Raw genomic sequence first — 25,750 nt, forward strand, 5'->3', positions numbered from 1 at the left:
GTTATTGAATTTCTAATTTAATGACTAATAAAAAGATTATATAATAATAATAATTTGTGTAAGCTTTGATGATTTTCCTCTTCTTTTTGTCCCTTTATTAGAAGAAATATTTGTCTAAGAAAATTAAAAAAAAATAAAAAAATCTCTCATTTTCAAATCTTTTTTGAGAATTTTCAGCCATTTTTAATCTTTATCTGTGTCCCCTTTTCCCTTTGAAATTAAGAGTCTTCATTGTCTCTGTTTTATGAAATTTTCACTATTAAATATTCTTGATTTTAAACCCTTTTTTTAAAAAAAATTTTTTTGAGAGATAAAAGGTATAAAATCTAATACCCTTTTCAGGTTTGTATCTATCTTGCTGCAATTTGCTGTATTAAAATGGCTGTGATGGATGAGATTGGAATTGATGTCAGGTATACACCCTTTTAACTACTTGTGTTTTTTTTTCCCCTCTTTTTGAGGTTTTGTTTTCAAAATGGCTAAAAGCTTTGATCTTTACAATCTTGAAGAGATGTATGGGTTGTTGATCATTTGTGTATGTTGTTGTTAGTATTTGAGGATTTGGGTATATAAGACAAGAGGGGTTGCTCGGATGTTAAGCACCCTTTGCCTCGAAGATGTAGGTTCGAGTCACCAAGGAAGCAAAAGGGCGGGAGTTCGTATGGAGAAGGGGGGTAAAGAACTAACTTGAAAGTGGATATTTTGCTCAATTGTTGGAAATTGAGCAATTAGCAATCATAAAAATTGAATCTTGGTTTTGTTTTATTTGCCTCTTTGTTTTTGTATATGGTGTTATATTTTTTGGGTTGTGATGTTTTATGAGCTTTCTGTAAACCCAATGTGAAGCCTTTTTTGTTGTTGTTGATAATCGTGGTGTACGGGCTAGCTTGCAAGCACATTGAGTCCTTGACTAATTCCACAAGATACGTGCCCAACTTAATATCTTGGATTTGAAGGAACGAGTCCTTTGTGTTTTCCAGTGTGAGTTTTTTGCTTTTTGTGGTTACCTTGGTCGACAAAATTGGTCGAGGTGCACGCTAGCTAGCCCAGACACCGTAATTATAAGAAAAAGTTTGTTGCTTTTTGTGGTCACTTTGTAATAGCTTTTAGTCTTTGCCTCTTTGGTGTTTGCAAGTCTGAATTGTGTGTATACTTTGACGTTGAAGTTTGCTGTTTTTACGAATAAAAAAAGATTTGGAGTTCGCATAGTGTATCTTTGTTGGATGGATAGATATTTTGCTTTTGATTTGAGTGATGTATGATTAAAGCTGATGTGTTTGAGAACAGCTCGGACATTGAAATTGATGACATAAAGTGTGATATAGCCGAAAAGGATGTCAGCGATGAAGAAATTGAGCCAAAAGAATTGGAGAGACGGATGTGGAAGGACCGTGTCAAGCTCAAGCGGCTCAAGGAAAAACAGAAGCTTGCAGCCCGGCTAGCTGCAGAGAAGCAGGACAATAAACAAGTTACTGATCAGGCTACGCGGAAAAAGATGTCAAGAGCTCAAGATGGGATTTTGAAGTACATGTTGAAGCTCATGGAGGTCTGCAATGCTCGAGGATTTGTTTATGGAATCATTCCTGATAAGGGTAAGCCTGTGAGCGGTTCGTCAGATAACATAAGAGCTTGGTGGAAGGAGAAGGTGAAGTTTGATAAGAATGGTCTTGCTGCAATAGCCAAGTACGAAGCGGAATGTCTAGCAAGAGGAGACGGTGTAGGCAGCCAAAATGGGAACCCGCAAAGTGTCTTGGAAGACTTGCAAGATGCTACCTTGGGGTCCCTTTTGTCTTCTTTAATGCAACACTGTGATCCGCCTCAACGGAAATACCCGCTGGAGAAAGGTATCTCGCCACCATGGTGGCCAACTGGGGATGAGGGATGGTGGGCTAAAATGGGACTACCTAAGGGTCAGAAACCGCCATACAGAAAGCCTCATGATTTGAAGAAGATGTGGAAAGTTGGTGTTCTAACTGCTGTCATAAAGCACATGTCACCTGATATTGCAAAGATCAGGAGATTAATCCGCAAATCGAAGAGTCTGCAGGACAAGATGACTGCTAAGGAGAGCTCAATTTGGCTGGCTGTTTTAAGCAGAGAGGAAGCAACCCTCCAACAAGCAGGCAGTGAGAATGGATCATCTAGCGTAGAGGAACCAGTTAGAAACCGTGGTGAAAAGAAGAAACCTTTAGTTAGCAGTGACAGCGACTATGATGTTGATATCACTGATGATGGTATTGGCTCTGTATCGTATAGGGACGAGAGGAGGAATCATGTTCATCCTCTAAAGGCCATTCCTCAATCTCACCAAAGTACGGAGAAAGGAGATGGACATCATCGAAGGAGAAAACGAGCTAGGTCAAACCCTACTGAGAAACAGATTCAACCATCTCAGCTACATGGTGACGAGCATAGTAACACATTACCTGATATAAACAGTTCAAAAATGCTATTGGCTGGACGTATAACGAGTAACAGCCTACAGGGAAATGACAAGAGTGAAACAACAAATTCTGTAGAGAACGACTTAGAGATTCAATCAGAGTTACCATTACAAGACTCAAACCTATCATTGGTTCCATCAGCTCATGTAGTCCGTAAAGAGGATACATATATAGGTGCTGGGCCATCATTTTATCCGATGTCTCAAAATTCTGCTGTTGTCCCTTATGAATCAGAGATGCATCTTGAAAATCAACGCTCTATAGTTCAGCATCAATTTCAAGACACTCAGTTCCATGGTCTCCAGAAGATTTCTGGTATAAATGATGGACCACAAATTTCCTTATCGCATTATGGACCTCCAAACAACGGGTTGCAATATGGACCTCCCAGTTCCATCGCACACACTGAACTGCAAGTTTCTGAATTTGCTCAAGGGTCTCAATTTTCTAACTTCAGTCAACCACCTGTGTATCACTCTTATTCATCACCTGAATTTGGGGCGACACATGCTGAACCACAGTCCCACTTGGCTCACAATGAACTTCATGTTACGCCAAGGCATTCTGGTGTTGGTCCATCGCTTCACGGAAGTGGAAATGATATCTCTAAAGTCAATCATCATGATGGAAAAGACATGTTTCAGAATAATCACGACAGACATATTGATATGCCTTTTGCATCTCCACTCGGCAGTCCATTTGACTTGGGGCTTGATACTGAAAGTCATTTTGATAATTCGGATTATGATTTAGATTTTGACAAAGAACTAATGTCATTCTTCGCCTCATAGACAAGTATAAGAGGAAGGACAACTTTTAGAATGTGAGTGCTACTAAACTGAATTGCTTTTAACTCTTTCATTTGTTCGGAATGTATTTTTGTGCTTATGTTCTCATTACAAGAGTTTCTCTGCAGGACAGTAACTAAGGTGGAACAGCTCTTCCTATCATAATGTCAGAAGTTCGACTGTAAGTTATCAGCTTAGGTTTCTTTTCGAGAAGTCAAATGTAAATCCAGTGTGACAGCAAACACATTTTTTTACATGTTCAAGAAAAGTACCTCATGTTAATGAGTTAGTTTCATGAGTAGTAAAGGCAGAAACAATACATAGAGTTCTTTTTAGCTTCTTTAGAAGTTGTTACTTGCTCAGAATATACTTGACTGTGCTGCACAAGTGATGTAAGTGAAGGATTTCATTGTTACATTAGGATGTTTCTTGGTTCTTTGTCCGTATAAAGTTAAGGCCCTAACTGATGCCCAATTTATCACATTTCTTTTTGGTTTCCCATGCGGTGTCCGGTACCCACATTGGAGCCCAACTAAATCCGGATTTGCGTCGTGAAGTCCCACATTGGGGGTAAAGCGCTCCCTAATATTGTTATTGTTCATTCATTTATCATTTTATTTTGTAGAGATACAAAATGCACTAGTAGGGTTGGCTCGACAGTGTTTAAAAAAAAGAAGACATGTACATGTCTTAGGCCTCAAAATTTAAGAGACCTTGTTTTTAATAATAATAGGTTATAAGTTATTATGTTTTAACAAATATTGAATACTATTTGTAGAAAAAGTAAATATTTCATGGATAATAAAGGGATAATTAGAAGAAATTTGACATATTTGGAGTACTATATCGCATGAAAAATAATTTAAAATAAGAATGGTTATATTATCGGATGAAAACTAGAAGAAATCAATTATATAAAAGGTATTAACAATTTTAAGTTAAGGTCTCGTTTGATTTTTGTTTTAGGTCACTGATACGCTTGAGCCACTTCTGTGCACTAGTAAGTACTTTGTCCCAATTAGTATGGCGTTGTTTGACTAGGTACAAAGTTGAAAAGAAAAAAAGGAAGATTAAAACCTTATGGTCTAAAACAAATCGTAGAAATTTGTGTAGCTATAAGTCTTTAAGGGTAAAATGAAAAATTAAATTGTTTCTGAATAAGGAAGTAAAACGTAATTTTTGGGACAGACTAAAAAAGAGTAGAACATGTGAAGATGACACCAAAAGGAAAAAACTTACCTGCACCGGATGTTTACACCGAGCTAATGCAATTTTCATTATCACGTGATTTAATGAAGTAAAATGAACTATAAATTTAAACACGTGGCATGCATGTATTGATTTGGTGTAAACACTCGGTACGGATAAGTTTTACCCGACACAATCTTTACTTTCTGCAACCTCTGCAATTTACAAACATTAGAAGCAAGCTCAAAACAACTGCATTTTCATCCCATCATCCTTTTCATCAACTGCTTCTATCTCTGGATTTTGATTGATAGAGCTTCAGTTTCAGTGTCGGACTTAGAATTTTAGAGTTTGACTTTTAGTTTCTGATAAAAATAGTTACGGGGTTCACAATAATTATTTATACATATTAAGTAATTTTTTAATACAAATATAGAATCTACGCGAGAGCTATTGGGTTCTGCCTAATCAGTAATCAGTATGCTTGCTCTGGTGTACATCTCATTTCTGTTCATTACATAGTACTCTCTCCGTTCCAATCTCTTTGTCTAGTTTGACTCGACACGAAGTTAAAGAAAATAATTAGAACTTTTGAATCTTATGATCTTAAACTAAAAATGTATGTAACGTACCAAAATGTAATTTGAATCTACGTTAGGGGTAAAGAATTACTTTATAAAGAAAGTGACATTCTTTTTTATACCGACTAAAAAGGAACTAAAAGACAAACAAATTGAAATGGACGGCGTATATGTTATAGTGTTTTTTGTGCTTTTGAGACTGTAAGAAATGTGAGCACATAGTTGGAATCCAACAGCTGTACTGCACTATAATTGTTTTCTATCTATGGCGAATCCAGAATTTAGAGGTTACGGGTGTCACAGTAGATATTACCAATGACACCTCGTAGATATTTACTTTACGAGGTGCCGATCAACATCAAAAGGGTTCATGCTGTTCATGTCGATGGTGCCGATCAAATAGTCGACACTCTTACCAAGGCACTGCCTAAATCGGCATTTGAGAATAATCTATTCAAGTTAGGCTTAGTGACCCGTCGTTTCATCCTTCATTAATACAGTATCGTTTTTCAGAACTTATTCAGTCTAAGAAGGTTGTGAGGTTAGGTGCTCTTTAGTTGTATTAGGTGCTCTTCAGTAGATATTTACATTCTTTAACGAAAAACAACACGAAGAATATCACGAAATCTTTATTGAGAACCTTTCATTCCGGATTCATATTGGTGATACAATGTTCATGGATGCATTGCATACACCCTTTTTCTTAGACTAGTAAAGTAGCAGATTGATGAAAATGTTACCAAAACGAGGCAACGAATGGACTTCGAACCTTGTACTTACCATTCGACCATGTAATTGATCCGAAAAATTCTTTCTCTCTAGACATTGCTTTAAAAGTCACTTGATAGCTCAGTTTCTTCTTGTCACTTGTAAACTTCAATTTCTTTGGACTAACTTCGACTCTCAACACATCTGGTGTTGTTATGGTTGCTGTATATTCTGATTCTTCATCACCAATTCTAGTTAGAGTTCTGATAACTTTCTTCGTTTTTCTTACTTTGGACAGAGAAACGGCTATTGATGGGTAATTCATGTTAGACATCAACTCATCACTCGAGTTTGCGTGGCATGAAAAATTGTCTGGAAGTTTCTTCAAGATGAGTTTTATTGTTGATGTGTTGTATCCTTGAGAGCAGAGGAATTGCAGGTAGTCTGTGATCTCGGTCTCGTAAACCAAACCTGGTTGCAATGGTCCAGACAGAGTTGCTACTCCTGCACCAAAATCATATGGCGTGGCAAGGAATTCTGCGTTTCCATTGAGATCTATTGGACTCTTTGTATTGCTTTGCTGAAAAGCTATTAAAAGGAAACAAAAGGGGTCGAAAAAATGAGATTTGTTTTCGTAAAATCCATAAATTGGAGGCACTGATATATTTAAAACTATTATCAGGTTACTTACCTGTGGTCATTATAGCTGATCTGATTGCTGACGGACTCCACGAGGGATTCTGAGACTTCAGTGTTGCAACAATTGCAGAAACATGAGCACAAGACATGGAAGTACCTGACTCGATGTTAAATAGCGGTGGTTGTTGGCCAAACCGAGTTACATCTGTGTCGTTACTAGCGGTCCAAGCTGCAAGTATTGCTGTCCCTGGAGCTGCAATGTCCGGCTGCACATACATGTCAGAAACCATTTGGTACGGTAATCTTGCATGAAACATATGTTCAGTTTTATGACTTAAGTATGTAAGTAATCACGAGTCCTTACTGTCTCTTCGGAACAGTACTATCATAGCACTGTGCAAAAGGGCACAGATCAAGCAACAACAACAATAAACCCAGTGTAGTCCCGCAAGTGGGATCTAGAGAGGGTAGTACGCAGACTTACCCCTAAATATGAAAGAAATGAAGTTAGAATAAGGAATTCTTACTTTTAGGAGGTTTCGAGTGTTATAATTAGGGCCTCTTGATGAGAAGAAAGCCACAACAGGAGCCGGTTTGAAATTATCTACACCAACAGTTGGTAGAATTGTTGCCACCGGGTTCCTTTAGAAAATATGAAGGTGAAATTAGCAAGTCGGTATGTTACCCCGCAAGTTCTTATTGAGAAGTAAAGTGAGTACATTGTTGAGTTGATGTAAGAACGAATCTTTGTGCCGTCTCCTTGAGTGACTACTGCCCCCGGAAATGATCCCATTTTAGGTGCTGTTATGAGCTCATCATCAGGAAGACTTAGTATAAATCCGATCCCACCCTTTTTCTTCACTTCATCCAGCCTTTCTTCGAGTGAATAGTAATCGTCGAGATGGTCACATATAATAATTTTTCCCTTGACTTTGTGTTCGTCTAGTTTATCTGGTTCACAGTCACTGAAACATTGACCAAGTTAGTTACAAGTATGCAAAAAAGTTATTTCCGTGAAGCCCCAGAAATGTGAACTGATAAATTTCAATTTCCAATTACCTTGCTTCACCGTCATAAACAAACTCCGAGTCTATTTTGACCGATACACTGTCTGCCAACGGATAAACTGGAGATTTCTTGAGATCGGAAAAGCTAATACCTCCACCCTGAAAATTGAAAAGGGCATTAAGAGATGTTCTCGAAAAGATCGATAGCTAGTGGATATATCGAATAACTTTGTTTTGTTTTCTTTTGAAAACCTTAATTAGTATGTTTCCACCCAAGGGAATATGTGTTTCAATGTTTCTGTCAATAGTTGTTGCAGCAACTGTGAAAATCCAAGGAGCAACATTGACAACAGATTCCGGTGAAGGCCCATCATTTCCACCAGAGGCAACAACGAAAATGCCCTTCTGTATAGCATGGAAGGCTCCAATGGCAATAGGATTTTTCGAGAACTCAAACTCTGCTCCAGCTGGTTGACCAAATGATAAGTTGATGATATCGACCCCGTCTGCAATAGCATCATCAAATGCTTTCATAATTTTCGATCCACTGCATCCAGAATAAGGCGTGCATGTACGGTACACTGCAATCCTTGACCCTGGAGACCCGCCCCTGGCTGTTCCTCCTGCTATGCCGTAATAGGATGCACCTGCCACTGAACTCCCTGCTGCTATGGCTGCAACGTGAGTACCATGCCCGTCGTGATCCCTAGGTGTGCCCACAAAAGGTGTTTTTGATTCTCCAGGTTCGTCATAAAACCTTGCTCCAATCAGTTTCCTGATGCAAGTCATTTCTATCATTTACTTACTTTTCCAAGACTGTGACACACTGAGACGAGCGATGGTCCTGAACTTTTGACCTTGCTTGCCCCGTAGAACAAAACTTCAAGTTTTAATTTTTAACCTTGAAGATTTGTTCATGGGGCAAATGTAGGTCGAAAATTCAAGATCATTAGGTATGACACTACTACAAAAAAAACTTTTAGCGGCATTAAATATTGACATTAATAAAGAGTACTAAAGTATTTACCGACATAAATTAAGTGTCATTAGAACCAATTTCGCTAAAGGCTTTGGGGACATATTCAAAGAGTCCTAGTTGCCGCTAGAAATACATATTTAGCGACATTTGAAAACACAAACAGATCCAAGGTTCAAATATTTATAGGTTTCTACAACAACAACCTCAAGCAAGAGCTACTAAGTTCCCGTGGACTCAGGGCTAACACACTGGATCGGTTACTCAGGACATTAAATAATACTGTTATACCTGTTACAGCTGGATGATTTGAAATCATAACCTCTGGTGCAAGTTCCTTTCCATCGCGATGGGACTGGACCGATACCTTTGTCATTGAAACTCTCTGATTCAGGCCATATTCCTAAAACATAACACAGAAAGTTAATAGTAAAGAATGGACAAAGTGCAATGAGAGTTTTTGGCAGTTCAGTTCCTAGCTACCAGTGTCGAAAATTCCAATTATGGTATCTGCTCCTTTCGAGGTTGAATTTGAATGAGAACTGTCCGGGAAGTTGTGTAAAAGATTGTATTGATCTCTCAGAAAATCCCATGATCGCGTCGTGTGGAGTTGAAATACTGGATCTGGAAAAACAGATACTACTCCGGGATGTTGAGCTATCGACTGAGCTTCATCGTCTGATAAACGTGCTGCGAATCCTGAGAAACTGTGTTTGTAGCTGTGTACCACTGCATTCTTTCTCCTAATGAAGTATATACAATATCTCAGAAAAGAAGCTCTTCTTTGTCATATACAAAAGAAAGATGAAATAACAAGCTATGTTATTCAGACTTAGGTGCGGATATCCCTAATGTAGGTGTGGATCCAGAGGTCGGAATCTTCATCACATAAATTTTTGAAATTCGGGAGTGTGAATACAGGTGTTGAGATACAATACCTTAATCACACTCATGTCGTGTCGACACGGGTGTGAAAAGGATTTGGAAGAGTCTGAGCTACTAGTTATATATCCGGGGGCGGACCTAGAGTCTGCCGAGGGGTTCACTGAACCCCCTCGACAAAAATTTATGTTGTATATTTATATGTTGATTTTGAACCTTCTGAATACATGATTAGAGGTTGGCTTAGTGTTTGAGGCGTTCAAACCTCAAATCTTAGCACTACTCTTTTTTTCCCAAATCCCTTAATGGAAATCCTAGATCCGCCACTGTATATAACAAAGTAAAAATCATTAAGTAAAATAGAGTCAGTGGTGGAGTCAAGATTTTTCATTGAAGGGATTTAAGATATTACAACTAGTCATTGTCAAACTTTTTTATAACAGTTATCATTTCACTAAATAACGATTTTTTCTCATATAACAAGATTTCGCTAAAAAATATCCGAACAAACGATGTCATATACCTTGTTGTCAAGGAGCTCATAAGTTGAATGTGATCATTAGATGAACCCTTTGCACCCATGTAAACAATGTATACTCCATGGCCTTCTTCTTTGGATTCTCCTAGAAAAGATGAGACTAATAATAAACAAAACCACAAAACTAAAGAAACCTTTTTCATATTTGTGGTAAGAATTTGATTAAAGTGTGGTTTATATAAGTGTGTGTGTGAGAGGGGTGAGGGGGTACTTTTTTTATATTGCTCATTTTCATATTTATTTCCTATTTATTTTAGAAAAAATGTCAAAATTTTCACCTTTAAGTTCTTTTATTACCATTAACCCCTATTAGTTTTATAAATTCCTAAAATCCCTCATTTTCACGCATTAGATTAATGTATCAGCGCACCAAATTAATGTATCTTGCGCATCGGATTAATGAATCTAGCACATCACATTAAAAGTACGTGATTTATGTCCTTTAACTTTATTTTATTTTATTTATTAAAATTAAATATGTTTAGTTTGAACGAATGCCAGAATAACAAGGTTGCGTTAAGTTTACTGTTTAGATGTCTAAACTTGAATATTAAGTTATTGTATTAATATTTGAATACAAAAACTGAGATTTTGTTATTAGTTTAATACATATAGCAATAAAATATTATTTAAAAATAGTACTTATGTCAATTGGTGATGATGATGGACTATTAGTGGTGATTGTGGTCACAATAGATAGTGACTAGTGGTCAATGGTAGTAATTGATATGGTGGTGATCGATAATTATAGTGGATGATAATAATGTGTAATAGAATGTATAGTTGGCAATGTAGAATGTTGATTTATCGTTGCGATTGTTGATTATTGGTGCTCGGAGATGATCATTACAAATGATGGTTAATGGTGTTGATAGTTGACCATATTGATTAATCGATGATAGTATGTGTTGATAATAGTAACTATAGATATTGATTTATTGTTGCTATTGTTGATTATTGGTGCTCGGAGATGATTATTGCAAATGATGGTTAATGGTGCTGATAGTTGACCATATTGATTGATCGACGATAATATGTGTTGAAGATAGTAACTATAGATATTGATTTATCGTTGTGATTGTTGATTGTTGGTGCTCGGAGATGATTATTGCAAATGATGGTTATTCATGCTGATGGTTGACCATATTGATTGATCGACGATAATATGTATTGAAGATAATAACTATAGATATTAATTATGAATGATAGTAGTTGATAATAATGAACTAACAATAACGCTCATTCATATTCTTATTAAAATTAAACTTGATAATAAAATTGAAACTAGAAAAATAAATAATTTTAAATTAATAAATCTGGTGTGCTATTTTTAATGATCACGTGACAGATCATGAAAAAAGAATATTAATAAATAATTTTAGGAGTGGCAGAGAATCTGATTTTTTTTTTTAAAAAAAAGGTGGCATATCTTGAAATCAGAGATTAGAAATATAAAAATAGAAAATCAGTATGGTACATCTTGAAAAAAATAATAAAAAGTAAAAATATGTGGCAAATAATAGTAAAAAAATAGAAGTGTTGTCCATGTGTATTCCATTTGGAAAAAAAAGATAATAATTAAAAATTAAAAAGTGTGTTCTTCTTTTTAAACTAATAAAAAAAAGAACTTCATTTTACGTAGAATCAAATTATTTTTTTATTATGTAAATAATGTTTACAAGAGTTTGTTGTTTAATTCTACAATTTCAAAGGTTTTTTTTTTCTCCATAAAATCACGTATGATATGTGTGTTTATCTGTTTAGTTTTACTAGTCTTTGAACATGTGCTCTGCACGTGTATTTTATATAATTTTAAACTACACAAACACACAATGTGAACATGTGTGCTTCTAACATAGTCCATGTCCACACTTTAAAATTTATATACGCAAAAAAGTTCTCGAATCAATTATTTCTATCTGAATATGAATTTTATTACAACATAAGCTTTTCAGAAATACGTATTATACGAAAATAAGTGCATATGCTGCTAGCTTAGCAATACTACAAAAAGTAATAATAGTTTGGGAGCTAAATCAATTGTAATAGATTACATGAAGCAGACTCTTTTTGAAGGAAAAATTTAACCGAAAGAAGACGAATGAAATAATGGGACAAATACACCTTATGATGCACTTTATAGAGTATTTTAAAGAATATGAAAAGATTTACCAGAATAAATATCACGGGGAAGATAAAACTACACCTATGTACAACCAGTAAAAATCTAGAAATTTAATATTAATATAAAGGGAAAAAATGCGCAAGTACCCCAATCTCAGAGACACACTTATACTATACTAAGGTCTTATTACCCCCTGAACTTATTTTATAAGTAATTTTATGATATTAAATTCTCACGCAAAACGCAAATAGCTTTACTAGTTTTCAATACTTGTAGTTAGAACTTGAAAGTTTTCCCTAAGAACAGATACTTATAACTTCAAATATGCACTCAATATATTGTTACAAGCTCAATTCCTAACACTCTTAAAACCAATTACAAGTCAACTCATTATCCACAAATTTAGACATTTTCTTTTGGTTTCATATCCAACATTTGATATTCGCTCGTGAAAGATTCGGGAAATGCTCACTTGATCTTTGATATTCACATTAAAATCACGACTAATTAGAGTCCATGCCACTCAAAGCTCATTTAAGAGAGAATTACTCCCTACTAAGATCTTCACATATCTTGGATTAAAACAATTCAGCTCGAAACTCCTGAATAAAGATGTTAAGACCTTATCCATCCCACCGCAACATTGATCATTTCTTTTTTCAAAACTATTCTTTGAAACATCCAAAAAAAAATTATATATATATATAAAAGTGAAGAAGTAGCTTGAACTTTTCTTCTAGATTTCTCTTTCTTTATTTTATTAACAAAAAAAAAAAAGTCAATTATTGTGAGCCAATCCTTTCTTTCATCATCAAATTAAAAAACTCATCCATAGCTCTAATAGAAGATCCTTTGTAATCATCTTCATCTCTATTAGCATCTTTAATCATTTCTTTAACTTCACAAGCTTTACCTCTTAATCTTCTCCCCTTTTCACTTTCACTACCCATAACTAACTCAATCTTTTCAATTACATCCCCATAACTTACATCAAATGTAGTCCCTCTAGCCATTTCAACACAAACACCAATTTCTTCAACCAAAAACTTAGCATTGAAAAATTGATCAGCTGCCATTGGCCATCCAATCAATGGGACACCATTGATCAATGATTCAAGAACTGAATTCCAACCACAATTACTCAAAAATGAACCTATTGATTCATGAGCCAAGATTTCAACTTGTGGTGCCCAATCAACCACTACTAGTCCTCTTTGTTCTTGATTTCTTTCAATAAAGCCTTCTGGTAACCATTCTTCTGGTCTGAAATCAGCATTTACATCAAATCCTAAAGGTGGTCTAATCACCCAAATGAAGTTTACTTCAACCCCATCTAATCCTTTTGCTAGTTGCATCATCTGTGACGCGGAAATCGTGTTTTGTGAACCAAAACATATGTAAAGAACTGAATTTTCATCCTTGTTATCTAACCATTCTTTACATTTCACTAAAGAAATTCCTGGTTCTTTCCTAGGATTGACATTTTCTTGATGAAGTATTGGTCCTATTGCCCAAACAGGTATACATAACTTCCTTCTAAAATACATCAATCCAATATTATCAAACTCCTCAACAGTATTAACCAAAACCCCATCTGAGTTTTCCCAAAGTGGAAGATTCTTCATCTGAAAAACTGAGTAATCATCACTTCCATCAGCTATAGCAAGACTAGGTGACAACTGTGTGACATGAAATTTTCCAGCTTCTTGAAAATCAGGCAATATAAACTCAAGATTATTAACATCTTTATGAGGTAAATTTATCCACATAGAGTAATAGCAAGCTAATCCAAAACCACCAGCACCAACAAAAATAGAATGTAAAATACCAAATTCATGAGTTACCTTAGCTGACCACCCAAAAAAGAAATCTGACACAACACAATTTGGGGGTTTCTTGAAAAATCCAATCTTTAGGTTAACAAGATGAGTAAGTATGAATCTGAAGTTAGATTCAAGTGAAGGGGAAGCTTTAAGAAGTTCAAGGGCAAGATTGTAAGGTAAAGAATCAGTGATTTCAGCATCTGGTGGAAGATTATGTTCAGTAGTGTTAAAGGGTATTTCAAGAAAATGAATTAAAGGGTTTTCTGATGATGATTTGAGTTTCTTGATGTTTAATGGTGTGTTTATGAAAGTGATTTGGTAACCTTTTTGGGTAAATTTTGAAGCTAAAGCTAAGAAAGGGATTATATGACTTTGTGACATGAAAGGGAAGAGAACTATGTGAGGTTTTTCACCTTCCATGGTGTGTGGAAAGAAGAGAGGAGAATGAAAGATTGCTATTGAAATGTTGTCTTTGTTGGATTATATTATAATTGATGATTGAGTTCCTATTGAAGATTTTTGACTTTTCATGTGTGATGATGGAGAGTTTAGCGAGTGTTTATATCAAATTATATTAATTTTAGCGTATCAATTTGATAGAAAATATTTGAAAAAATGACTAAAAATATCCTTTTAACTTTTTATTTATTAGTTAATTTTATCCTTATTGTTAAAATAAAAAAAATTTTACCCTCGTCGTTACTATACCTCAATTGGATGAAAGCCCCCAAAAGAACTAAAATTATCCAATTTCGACTAAAATGAGCCAATTTTCTATTTTAATCTAAATCCGACTAACTATACCTACCAAAATATGTTTGTACACACTTGTTGTCGATCGAGCACAATATTTGGCCAACTTAGCATCAAAATGTGTTTTAATCCAAAAGACTATATTTTAGATAGATAAAAAACGATGATAGTAAAGGTATGAGACTCGTGAAACCAATAATTCTAAACCTTTTTGTCATTTCATCTCGTGAAATCCTACAACAATAACTATAACTCAGTTCCAAATAAGTAGAATTTCATTTTCACCTTATTTACTAAATTCATGATAATGATTAGACAAACCTTTAAGTAATAAAGCAAGATTGCCACTCTTTGGAAATTCATCATCACAAGTCTCAAAGACAACAAGGCTATTTGCAGAAGAATGATGGTTGGACTGGTTCCCTTTGTATAAACGAGACGAGACCGATCAGTCGTCTAATTTTTCAGCATCACTCCACCAAAAGCTAACTGAAAAGCTTGTCGTGAGAGAGCGGACGTAGTGCCACCATTTAGGGGGGATGTAAAGCATTTCACCTTCCTCTAAAATACAGTCCTGGAATTCGAGGTCTAATATATTTGGGAACTCTTTCTCGTCAATGTTGTCTAGATCAACCTTCAAACAAGATTTCAAATGCGTATCAACCATCTAAAGATATCAACAGCAATACAATTGGCAGGGAAAAACGATATTGTAAGTTCATCTAACAGAGGTATGATAATATGTAAGTGAAGCAGAACCTTGAGATGCATATAATAGTTCTCTTCTACCCTGACGTCTGTTTTCAAGTGCAGTTATGTGCAGCCGAGTACGAATGGAAAGAGAAATCGGTTACTTTTTCCCTAAAAGATACAGCATTCACTATTCACTCTGTCCTAGAAGTATAGTCGGATTTCCCCTTTTTAGCCATCCCACAATTTCGATAACCTAAAAAGATCTGTGGAACCCATTTTTCAGGAGGACTTTTCCTTTGTCATGCTCTCTGAGAACACTAGTCAATTCATCTCCAACAACAACAACATACGCAGTGAAATTCCACAAGTGGGGTCTAAGGAGGGTAGAGTGTACCGCAAACCTAAACCCTACCCCGTGAAGTTAGAGAGGCAATAGGTTGGATCAGCTCGTGTTTTCCAATTGATGACATTTTCTACGTTGGAACATTGTAAAATGCTTGTTACAGTGCCATCTCTATGTAAGATCTACAGCTTTTTAGGAAGAATTAGTAGTATATAAACTCGCACAAATTTTAATATGAACTTTTCAACCATCACTAATCTATTCTTTCTGATATGCCACTCAAATAAACATCTTAAAACTCCACGTCTAGCCAAATACCATCATAAAACACACAACACACAAGGAGTAGTACTTACTACTAACAACTAACAGCTAACGTTTTCAAAATTTCTTTTAAATACTATGCCGAGTAAAACAAAGACAACAGCATAACTGGAGTTGGCAACAACTAACTAAGGTTAAAAATACTGAATAACAGACCGTTGAAATGACAATTCTGTTGAAATGCAATTTAAATAAAGGAGAAGCATATACCTGGCTGGAATTACTAAGCATGGTTTCACTATGTGGGTGAAGCTCATCCGAAAGTGATGCAGAGTAAAGCCGTACATACTTTTTGCCAACAACCTGTAATTGAAATGCAGAAGATCACAAGAAATAAAAATGAAACATATCAACATGCACACAGTTACAGTAATTTTTCCCCCTAAAGATAATCAATCAAAGCAATCACCTATGGTTCAACCTGATTTACTTTTTGTTAAGCTCAGGAAGCTTATAGTAAAAATACGTACCTGAGCAAGTATGTTATGGTGCGGATCATGATGCAAAGGCGTCACAGTCCCGGCTGGACCAAACCAAGCATTAAGCGACCTAATTTCCCCACCTCCAGTAAAACAATAATCAGGAATAACAATATCTTGTTGTAGCTCTTGTATCTGTCATTTAGCTACAGAGCTAAGCCACTAATTCCAAAAATATAAGTTCAAGGTAAAATTGTTTACACAAATATACAGAAATAAATGTACAGAAGAAATTACACCTGATCAAATAATTGATGCTGAGCTAAGTACGTAGTTTCCACAGAGGTAGTATCATTGGACCGTATCCTCTCAAGAAATTCAGAAAAAGTGATCAGCTCTTGCTTCCATTCTGGGCACAAATAGTTCTTTCCGACCTGGAAGATGATTCAAGTCGATATCAAGTTTTGAGTGAAGGGTAGAATAACCAGGTCGGAATTAATTCACACATTGATTGCATTAGATCTGACATAGCACACAAGAGACACCTTTTTAATACATAGCACTTATATCTATTCCACTCAGAACATGGAAAGCTAGCTATAAGTTTGGACTCGGTAACAATATTGTGAAAACTAAGCCCTGAGCTCGTTGGTTCTCTTTGCACATGCTATATGTATACATTCTCTTTACAAATTTCAAGAAGAAGGGACTTGCATTCCTGTCATTTGCTTTAAAAAGACTTATCTTCTAGATAAGGTTATAAATCTGCCGATCAATTTAATGTTGGAATATGCAACAGTTATTGAGTTCAGTTGTAAATGTAATCACCTCAACCGGGACTGTACGGAAGCCAGCAACCCTTCTAAGATAATTCATGTCATTCCACCTACTCTTAGCAGGCCAGTGATCCATGGAATCTCTGATTACCACCGGAGTTCCTGATAAATAATGCTCTCTCAGAAATGCCTCCAACGATAAGGCTGGCCTTTTCCCTACTAACTTACAAGACAGAGACTTAATAGGTAGCGACTGCTGCACCTGCAAAGTCAAAACAAAAGATAAATAACCACACTTCTCATCTCAAACACACAATTAGCACTCAAGTAAATGCTAGACCACCTCAACTATGTGAAAGCTTAGAGGCACTCACTGATGACCTCACCTAGAAAATGCAAACAGGATTCCAGAAATGGATGCTTTATCCTACAATTAGCTAAAATGGATGTAAAACTATAAAACATTTCTAGATTTAGAACATCTCGCTAGTAAGATTCAGATAGTAGATTCCTTGACCAAAAAAGACTCCGAAAGTAGATTAACAAACCCAAAGTTCCTGATTGTGTTTATTCCTAAGCTTAAGCAAGGAAAGAATCTACGTACTTCCTTCACCGCTCAACAGTTGTTCTTTCATTTCATACCACATAGCACAAAACATGAAGAGGGGGATTAACACTGACTTGATCAAAACTATTTACATTTCTCAAGTTCAGTAAATTGTAAAAAGACTAATGATAGTCACAATTTCATCCCCCATTCCACGGGCTTTCGTCTAGTGGTAAGAGCTCAGTTTGTGATGTGTGGATTAGGCACACCGCACACATCACATATTAACTAAAATCTGTCCACCAAAATTTAAACCATGGCCTACTGGCACTCGAAGATTTCTCAATTATCAAAAGAACAAATCACTCTCCCTTCCAACATTTTGTTCAGTTCCAAAAAGAATGATCTTTTCTACATTTTCAAACAATTTAACTCAAAAAAATGCTGAAGTATATACCATTAACCTTTTATAAGCACACATAAATGACATTCAAAACCATAAGTAGCATAATCCTTTTTTGGTGAAGTATTAGTATCATAATCCTTACTTCCTTGCCTCTTTTCTTTGTTGGCGAACCTTTTAATTTTAGCTTTCAAAACGTTTACGACCACAAGATTTAAGTGACATTTTGATATCATTTCAAGTCAACTCCAGACAAACAAATGATTGAATGATTACTATCAAAATCACATCTTTTTTGTTCAAACAAAGCTTAATACTTAAACATCTTTTTTGTTCAAACAAAGCTTAATACTTAATAGAAAGCTGAACAATACAACAAATCGTAAATTGCGAGGGACGAACCTCACCTCCGCCACGTTAATTTCTTGAGAAACAAATTTAATCTCTGATTCACCTTTTTCTCCGAGATCACTCTTCGCTTTCTCCTTCTCCGACGCCTTTCGAATCGCGAGGTTCAATTCATCCCTAAGCATCATTCCTCCCATAATAATCCCCATATCTAAAGCTTTAATCGCTTCATTAAACTCACCATTAGCATAATGAAGTTTCGCCAAATGCATACACGCCATTGAATACGCATCTCTCCATATAGGAACAACCGAATGCCATGGACCTGAATGTAACTGTTCCCACGCCATCTCTTTCGCCGCCTCCGCCGCTCGTATATCTCCGGCCGCCGCGAGCGACGTCATGGTTGCGTATGCGTAGCCTCCTTCCTCCGTTACACTCTGGAGGATGTTCCAACGTTCCGAGTCAAGGAATGGAGTTTCTAGAACACCGTCGTCGGTACCGGTGATTTCTCCGGCCACGGCGTCGGCTGCTGACGTTGACATAGTGGATATGCAGTTGTGTTCTAGAAGGTTCGATGAGTAAAGAAGATATTTTTGCTTTTGCTTTTTGGGTCCTTTAAATATGGGAAAAAAGTGCATTGGATTGATTGGAAATATCTAAAAGAGTATCTAAGATATTATTTATTGTATAGTAACCATCATTAGTATACTTAGAGAAAAAGGACAAATATAATCCGAATTATCGTAAATGGTATGCAGATTACTTTCATGACATTGGTGGTTCTGTCGTTCAAAAATTAGAGCGTATATGTTCTTCACTCTAACAAAAGATCAAATAGGGACACGTGGTGCAATCTTATTCATCGATCCGATGTCAAATCGGTGGATAAGATTATGACACACGTATGTTTGTTAGTATAAAGGGTATATATGTTCTAGTTTTGAATGATAGGAGAAACTATGTCTCAAAAGTACGACGGAGGGTATCTGAATATCATTTACGATAGTTCGGATGTATATTTCCTTTTTCCCAATTTTTTTTATTATTATAAATTTTCATAAAAATATCCAAAACCAAATTTTGATAAAATAAATTATAACTTGAAAAAAAAAAGATATTGATAAAAAAGAAAGGTAAAGAAAATAAAATTGATTTTAATGTAAATAACGAGCAAAATTAAAACAATCTGAATTGTGAAAATTCCAAAAAAAATATTACTACATAACTTTAAAGTTTTCACTAGCAAATAGCGTGCGATATGAAATCAGATTAAATCGTGCATGTCAACCTTATGCAAATTTCATAATTAATCCATGTGGTGGGTTAATTATGTAGTGCATGAATTTGCTTCTTTTTTATAGTTTAAGAACATTTTAGATTACGATTAATTATCTGTTGGGTTAATTATTATTTTTTATCTCACGTATAAAATACGAGTCCTAATTATTATTATTATAATTTGGTATTTTTTTTATTTTTTTTTGCAAGTTGAGTAGTTTTCAATGATACACGTATACAATAATTATTGGGACTCATGATTCATGAACTTGGACATGTATGGACCAATTGTTATACAAGTACTATCAATATCTATCATACATCATTGGCTAGATTTGATTAATTTTTTATATTCATTTTAAGATTAAAAAAAATCTATTTTATAAGTATTTAGCCTATTAAAAAAAGATAAACTTAAAATTTAAATCTCTATTTAAAGATAAACGTATACTTATTATTTCATTATAATATTTGGTTGTATTTCTTTTTTTTTTTAATCATTCGAATAACAACATATGTATAATATAAAAGGCTTTTTTTTTAAATAGATATTTTACATGTATTAAGAAATAATCCATTCAATATTATAAATATTTAATAGCTTGTAGTTCATCTTTTATTGAATTTTTTTGTTAAAAGATTGACTTATTTATATAATTTTTATTTGAGAAAATGTTGATTCATATCATTATTTGTTAATTAAAAATAATTTCATTTTTCAGAATCATTTTATATACGTGATCGATTATGATTCAGGCATGTCATTAATTAGATCATTATTTTTATGAAAGAGAAAATGCTCAAATATATTCTCGACTTCCGAAAAAAGGCTCATCCATGCCGCGAAAATAGCATAGGTGAGTTAAACTTTTAATGAATATTATAAATGAACTTTTTTAAAAAAAATTGACGACAGATTTGAGTCTTTTAACCTCTATAAATTATAAGTAAATTCAACCACTTAGGTGTGTATTCCATTCAAGTAAGATTTACTTCATCATTTAATTTTTGTTTCTTTTCTCTTAAATAAAAGTTCTGCGAATATAACCCTTAGAGAAATTATTCTTCCATATAACGTTAGACTCTGATATAATATTTGCTCGTGTATTGACCAGCCTTAAATAAAACATTACATTATCATGTATGTTTTGCAAAATTACGAAGTTTTAGATTATAATCGAACGTTTTCTCACAAGATTTTAGTTTGTCCAAAAAAGATCTTTTAGACCATGATCTAAAAAGTTCATAAGTTGCAACGAAAATAAAAAGATTATTTACTAAACAATTAGCCCAAAAGATTTCACTTTCTGGCCCACTAACATAATTTTCTTCAATAATTATTGGAAAAATTCCATAAATTAATACATTTTAAAAAATAATTACTGATTTTAGCGATATTTTTTATTTATTATCATTTATAGCAATAATGTAATAAATCTGTAATATGTACTAAAAGTGACTTATGTATGCAATATATTTGAATTATAATTGTTTTTACAATATACTATGTTTGTTTGGTAAAAAATTGCCACATTGTATTATAAGTGTATTAAAATTTATGATAACTGTATTATCCACATTAAAAGTGGTCAAGTGAAAAAAAATATTATTGTTATAAATGGTAAATATTTTTTAATTATAGTATATTTATGTAAGTTTCCCATAATTATTTGTCATATATTATTTGATGAAAGTTTTTATTTAAAAAAATAAAATTACAGTCACTACCCTTTGGATGCGCACTCGAAAACCTACTCTTGTGCAGTAACTTGCAAACCACATAGAAGGATATAACCTGTATTAGGCAAGCTTATTATGACGAGCTCGACCGAGAAGACATTGATCCACCTCCCTTGTGAGATACCACACGTTGCACCAACTCAGTCACCCTTACGACTTACGAGTTTATTTGATCACAATATATATGGCAACTAGTTTATAGAACTCACTCAAATCAAATAATCAACAAGAGAACACTATTACAAGTTAGATTACTAAACAAGAAAAATGAGAAAAGAGAAACCCTAACTATGATACATTTTTGTACCTGCATATAACCTTACACCTAAGTACTCTATCATGCACATAAAAACCAGGCATAACCATGACCTTAACCTTGCTAGGACCTTGTGATCTTTGCCTATCCGCGAAGACGTCCTCCATGTAATGCATATCGAAAGTTCTATTCTCTTCCACTCGTAGAATCCCGAGGGAAGGATTGAACGAAAAGGCTAACAAATGCAGCAACCAGATGCACTTAGCAGCAACGAAGAACGCTTGGAGGAGTTGTTCAGGCCATGGTCTTGTCCAATTAAGCGTTGCGATAATGCAACTCATTTTCTGATCACAGAACTTACTGAACTCTTCACTATAGTACTTTGTACCTTTCCTCAACACCTCGTTCCAACTTAGGTTCCTCAGCGCGACAAATGATGAGAACTGAGCGTGGCGATCTTGTTGAGGGTCTAAGTGTTTTGCTGAGCCATTCTTTTGGAACACACAGTTTTCGAAGTCTTGAAAAAGTGATTGGTTTATGATGGATTCAATGTGGTATAGTACTGCTTTCGAGTACTTCGAGTTGAGAGATAGCTTGTAAGGTTGAAGCAAAAGGTTCAAGTTATCGGTTAACAAATTGTCTGTTGCTTCAATCTGTCCTATTAGAGTCTTGCTGAACTGTTTCACCGATAATCTTGACTCCGATACCATCTGTAAGAACCCTTCTAGCATTACCTCATCATTAACCGGGATCACATTTTCTCCGTCCCCATCGATGGATTTTCCATTAGGAAAAGTTCTTAGCTTGTTGGAGGATACAGGGGACTCTGTAGCTTGAATTGCTTGCCTTAAGGCCTTTTTCAGCTCTTCACAGTAAGTTTCTAAGTACTCTAACTTTTGCTTTAGCTCACCTAAAGACGACTTCATTCCCGAGACTTCAATCAACGCTGCATCTCTGCTCTCGTTTGCTTCCATTAGCTCTTTCTTCAACGTCTCGATTGAAACCATCCCTATATGGTGATCCTTTAAAACCTCATCGGATTGATCTGTTCGGTTTGGTGAAATCTCAACCTTGTTTTTCTTCTTTAGCTTAGGGAACAGCCACGACAAGTTCATCCCGCCTTTACTCTTTGGCTGCGATTGAACAGAAACATGTGAGTCCGTCAATGGCACGATGACATTCGAGTTCTTACCACTCTTGCTAGTACTACTACCACCACCATCAACCTCAGTACTAATTGTTGCAGGCTTACACTTGTTGCAAGATGAGATAGAGTTCAAGTCCCCTAATGAGTTTCTCCGAGACTTGATGTAACGAGCGATGGGAGAGGCTTTACGCGTAGTGACATGATCAGTACACGAGCTCGTGACCGATCTCTGATCATCAGCTGGACACATGTGGGGTTCTAAGTTGATCAGACTGTTAGTAAATCCATTTTTGAAGGTCGAATTCGCCTTTCTGTAATCCGATAAAACGGATTCATTGTTACCATTTACTACTCCATATTCATCCCAAACTTCAGCATAGTTTGGATTGTGATCTAAGTGTAGTTGTTTGTATCCTGGCAATGGTTCATCTTCATAGCTCTGCACACAAAATGTTGATTCAAAGATCATCAAAAATGAAGTGATCATAACCTATGTTGCTCGGACTCTCCAGAAATGTTGCAAACACTTGTCGTATCTTTCAAAAGAAAAGCACCTTTTTGGAGGTTACGACACGTGGCCATCGACTTCTTTTTGAAGAGTATGAGCAACATAGATCATAACTAGTCTTGATGAATATTAATGTTGATTCAAAGATCATTAAAAATGAAAAAAACGAAAATCGAGATTTCGACCTATAGAAGCTATAAAAACCTATGTTATGATGCTCGTACTCTCCAAAAATGTTGCAAAACTCCCATTGGATCCTTTAAACTCTTCAAGTCAGCCATGCACCTGATGACTTTTTTTAAGAGTTTGAAGGATCCGACAATGGCGTTGTAGCATTTTTAGAAAGTCTGAGCAACGTAAATCACAATAAATCTTGATCTCAAGTGAAAACAAGAGTGGCTAACTTGTTTTGGTACTACGTAATTTGGTGTTAATTTCACGTATAATCACTGATCTCTATCTGTATAAAGTAAGTCACAAAATTAATTTTTGTCTTGTTAAAATAACCAAAGTTCACTATAAGAGTAAAAGTCACTAAACTTTATCTAATATAACAATAAAGTCCTAAAACTACTATTGTCACATCAAATTAACTAAACTTTACTCACTATAACAATTATTAATTTTACTATTATATAGTTATAAAAAGTAGTATTGTGCAATATATACATTAAATACATGAATTATTAATTATATCATATTTATTTCAGGTTTGACATTTAATTCCTTCATTTAGAAGCAATATCTACATAAGATTTGTCTAAGCTTGAAGTCAAGATTATTTAATATTTGGCAAACACATAATATATTTTCATAAATCAGATAAAAAATGCAATTTGTACCAAAAAAGAAAAAAAAAATCATGAGAATTTACAAAAAAGAAAAAGTCTTACCTCCAGGTACAAAGCATATTACGTATACACCTCGACTCAAGTAAAACATATCAAAATCAATATATTTAAAAGTTAAAATCTTACAAAAAAAAAATCATATGTACAAAACGAGATAAAACATATCAAAATCAATATGTTTAAAAGTTAAAATCCTACAAAAATAACATCATAGAGCACAAATAATACATGTACACTCTAATAAAACATATTAAAATTAATATCATTAAAGGTGAAATCTTTACAACAAAAACATCATAATCGGTCTAATCTCATAAATGGGGTCCAAAAATAGTTATGTATACAGTCATACCCCTAGGTAGAGTCTTGTTTCAAACACACATCGACTCAAGTAAAATATATCAAAAAGTCAATATCTTTTGAAGATCGAATCTTTACGATAAGAAGAATATAAGACAACGTAATATTACAAGTGAAGTCTAAAAAATGTGGTGAATACACTAACACATCAAAGTCAATATCTTTAAAGATAATCTTTAAATTCTGAATCCGTCTCTCGTCAAAAACTAAACTTAAAGCCAACAAGGAGGAGGACTTACTGGTGTGAAAATAGGATAATCTTGAGAAGAAAAATGGTGAGAATGAAGTGAAAGAGTTGGAGAAGCAGAAGAAGGGAACTTCTTCATAGGACTATTCCCTTGTTGTTGTTGTAAAAGGGCAGCATGTAAAGCTCTTAATTCAATTGCTTTAGCAATTGCATCTTTAATTTCTTGTCTATTAACAAAAACTTCACAATTCTTGTTTTTGTAACTTGTAACCTCATCATATTCTTGAATTTTATTTGTTGATGATGATGTAGTAGCACTTGCCATTAGTGAAAAATGAAAGAAAAAAAATTTACTAGTGTTTTTTTTTTTTTTTGTGTGTGTTTTGTGGTGTTATGTATATCTACATTCTTGGAATTCAATGGTTGGTTTTTTTAGGGGTTTTTTTTTTATGATGGATTGTATGATATCTAGTGAAAGGAATTTTGGAGGACTAAAAAGAGGAGGGGGTGGGGGGTGGGGGGTGGGGTAGAAGAGAACAAGAGGGGTTTGTTTTTGTGGGGTTTGGTTTTGGGTGGGTGGGGGGTAGGGGGAGTTAAGGGAGTGGGTGGGGAGTGGGAAGAGGCTATTTTGTCTTGGTTCTTAAGAGTATTTAATGGGAATATGAGTGCATGTGAAGCAAAGAGGGAGAGGTGAGGAAACAAAAAAAAAATAGGAGGGGTAAAATGGTCATTTTGAAAATCTTATGAGGATTTTTGTTTGATTTCTTATTCGATGTTCGATATTTAAAAATACAAGTAAATACGAAGAAAAGAGGGAGAGGCGAGGAAATAAAAAAAAAGAGGGGCAAAATGGTCATTTTGAATATTTTGTGAGGATTTTTGTTATTTTTCATTCGCTGAGTCGTACTCGTTTTAAAATTCCGACTAATTCAGATTTCAAAAACTAGATCCTGATCGAAATGTCTTTTTTGATCAAACTAAAAATTAGCGTTAGACTATGATCTTAAATTTATTAAATTATGATTTCTCTTCATTAATATTATGAATGATCTATCGCAAACGAATTTCGAGTCTTCACAAGTTAGGAATAATACTCTATATACATCACTTTTTCT

The 25,750-nt window shown here is 34.7% G+C and overlaps 5 protein-coding genes across 10 annotated transcripts; 1 reads left to right on the plus strand and 4 right to left on the minus strand.

Annotated features, from left to right (window-relative positions):
* Positions 1 to 67: 67 nt before the first annotated feature.
* Positions 68 to 9,511, plus strand: LOC101249950 (ETHYLENE INSENSITIVE 3-like 3 protein). 5 transcript variants are annotated; one of them, XR_002027680.3, is made up of 5 exons: positions 68 to 413; positions 1,288 to 3,267; positions 3,361 to 3,413; positions 6,008 to 6,641; positions 7,673 to 9,511. XR_002027680.3 is itself a non-coding variant. In XM_019213720.3 (3 exons), exons 1-2 carry the CDS (start codon positions 379 to 381, stop codon positions 3,233 to 3,235), a joined length of 1,983 nt encoding a protein of 660 aa, XP_019069265.1. In that variant the 5' UTR covers positions 68 to 378; the 3' UTR covers positions 3,236 to 3,267; positions 3,361 to 3,731. The 5 variants fall into 5 exon arrangements, 2 of the variants coding, with proteins under 2 accessions (XP_019069265.1, XP_019069267.1); XR_002027681.3 differs by having other exon boundaries at positions 3,366 to 3,413; positions 7,664 to 8,111; XR_011220264.1 differs by lacking the exons at positions 68 to 413; positions 7,673 to 9,511 and adding an exon at positions 568 to 674 and having other exon boundaries at positions 6,008 to 6,148.
* LOC101264753 (CO(2)-response secreted protease-like) lies at positions 5,620 to 9,937 on the minus strand. Its single transcript, XM_004228871.5, has 9 exons — positions 9,737 to 9,937; positions 8,815 to 9,074; positions 8,623 to 8,734; positions 7,608 to 8,130; positions 7,408 to 7,514; positions 7,068 to 7,313; positions 6,876 to 6,990; positions 6,401 to 6,614; positions 5,620 to 6,297 (listed from the first exon to the last, which is right to left on the minus strand). Exons 1-9 carry the CDS (start codon positions 9,892 to 9,894, stop codon positions 5,738 to 5,740), a joined length of 2,295 nt encoding a protein of 764 aa, XP_004228919.2. The 5' UTR covers positions 9,895 to 9,937; the 3' UTR covers positions 5,620 to 5,737.
* Positions 9,938 to 12,547: 2,610 nt separating this feature from the next.
* On the minus strand, positions 12,548 to 14,314 carry LOC101259185 (UDP-glycosyltransferase 92A1). The gene has a single exon (XM_026029256.2). It carries the CDS (start codon positions 14,117 to 14,119, stop codon positions 12,659 to 12,661), a length of 1,461 nt encoding a protein of 486 aa, XP_025885041.2. The 5' UTR covers positions 14,120 to 14,314; the 3' UTR covers positions 12,548 to 12,658.
* JMJ524 (JmjC-domain protein JMJ524) lies at positions 12,807 to 18,937 on the minus strand. 2 transcript variants are annotated; one of them, XM_069296086.1, is made up of 7 exons: positions 18,365 to 18,937; positions 17,060 to 17,269; positions 16,531 to 16,665; positions 16,283 to 16,426; positions 16,023 to 16,115; positions 14,774 to 15,086; positions 12,807 to 13,509 (listed from the first exon to the last, which is right to left on the minus strand). In XM_069296086.1, exons 1-6 carry the CDS (start codon positions 18,848 to 18,850, stop codon positions 14,901 to 14,903), a joined length of 1,254 nt encoding a protein of 417 aa, XP_069152187.1. In that variant the 5' UTR covers positions 18,851 to 18,937; the 3' UTR covers positions 12,807 to 13,509; positions 14,774 to 14,900. The 2 variants fall into 2 exon arrangements, with proteins under 2 accessions (XP_069152187.1, NP_001306150.1); NM_001319221.1 differs by lacking the exon at positions 12,807 to 13,509 and having other exon boundaries at positions 14,652 to 15,086; positions 18,365 to 18,884.
* A 2,584-nt stretch (positions 18,938 to 21,521) lies between these two features.
* Positions 21,522 to 25,160, minus strand: LOC101252211 (IRK-interacting protein). The gene is made up of 2 exons (XM_004228590.5): positions 24,688 to 25,160; positions 21,522 to 23,168 (listed from the first exon to the last, which is right to left on the minus strand). The coding sequence occupies exons 1-2, from the start codon at positions 24,958 to 24,960 to the stop codon at positions 21,615 to 21,617; spliced, it is 1,827 nt and encodes a 608-aa protein (XP_004228638.1). The 5' UTR covers positions 24,961 to 25,160; the 3' UTR covers positions 21,522 to 21,614.
* Positions 25,161 to 25,750: the final 590 nt, after the last annotated feature.

The sequence above is a fragment of the Solanum lycopersicum genome, chromosome 1 (assembly GCF_036512215.1).
Source record: "Solanum lycopersicum chromosome 1, SLM_r2.1".
Taxonomy (NCBI): domain Eukaryota; kingdom Viridiplantae; phylum Streptophyta; class Magnoliopsida; order Solanales; family Solanaceae; genus Solanum; species Solanum lycopersicum.

What these genes read in the sequence shown, in the direction of transcription:
- LOC101249950 (XM_019213720.3), top strand. Translation starts at nt 379, where the DNA reads ATGGCTGTGATGGATGAGATTGGAATTGATGTCAG. An exon ending in GAGATTGGAATTGATGTCAG is followed by an intron (nt 414 to 1,287) that starts GTATACACCCTT and finishes GTTTGAGAACAG; the next exon opens with CTCGGACATTGAAATTGATG.
- LOC101252211 (XM_004228590.5), bottom strand. Translation starts at nt 24,960, where the DNA reads ATGGCAAGTGCTACTACATCATCATCAACAAATAAAATTCAAGAATAT. An exon ending in ATTATCCTATTTTCACACCA is followed by an intron (nt 23,169 to 24,687) that starts GTAAGTCCTCCT and finishes TTTTGTGTGCAG; the next exon opens with AGCTATGAAGATGAACCATT.
- JMJ524 (XM_069296086.1), bottom strand. Translation starts at nt 18,850, where the DNA reads ATGTCAACGTCAGCAGCCGACGCCGTGGCCGGAGAAATCACCGGTACC. An exon ending in AAGAAATTAACGTGGCGGAG is followed by an intron (nt 17,270 to 18,364) that starts GTGAGGTTCGTC and finishes TTGACTTTGCAG; the next exon opens with GTGCAGCAGTCGCTACCTAT. An exon ending in TCCGTACAGTCCCGGTTGAG is followed by an intron (nt 16,666 to 17,059) that starts GTGATTACATTT and finishes ATCATCTTCCAG; the next exon opens with GTCGGAAAGAACTATTTGTG.
- LOC101259185 (XM_026029256.2), bottom strand. Translation starts at nt 14,119, where the DNA reads ATGGAAGGTGAAAAACCTCACATAGTTCTCTTCCCTTTCATGTCACAA.
- LOC101264753 (XM_004228871.5), bottom strand. Translation starts at nt 9,894, where the DNA reads ATGAAAAAGGTTTCTTTAGTTTTGTGGTTTTGTTTATTATTAGTCTCA. An exon ending in ATGAGCTCCTTGACAACAAG is followed by an intron (nt 9,075 to 9,736) that starts GTATATGACATC and finishes ATACTTCATTAG; the next exon opens with GAGAAAGAATGCAGTGGTAC. An exon ending in AAATCATCCAGCTGTAACAG is followed by an intron (nt 8,131 to 8,622) that starts GTATAACAGTAT and finishes GACTTGCATCAG; the next exon opens with GAAACTGATTGGAGCAAGGT.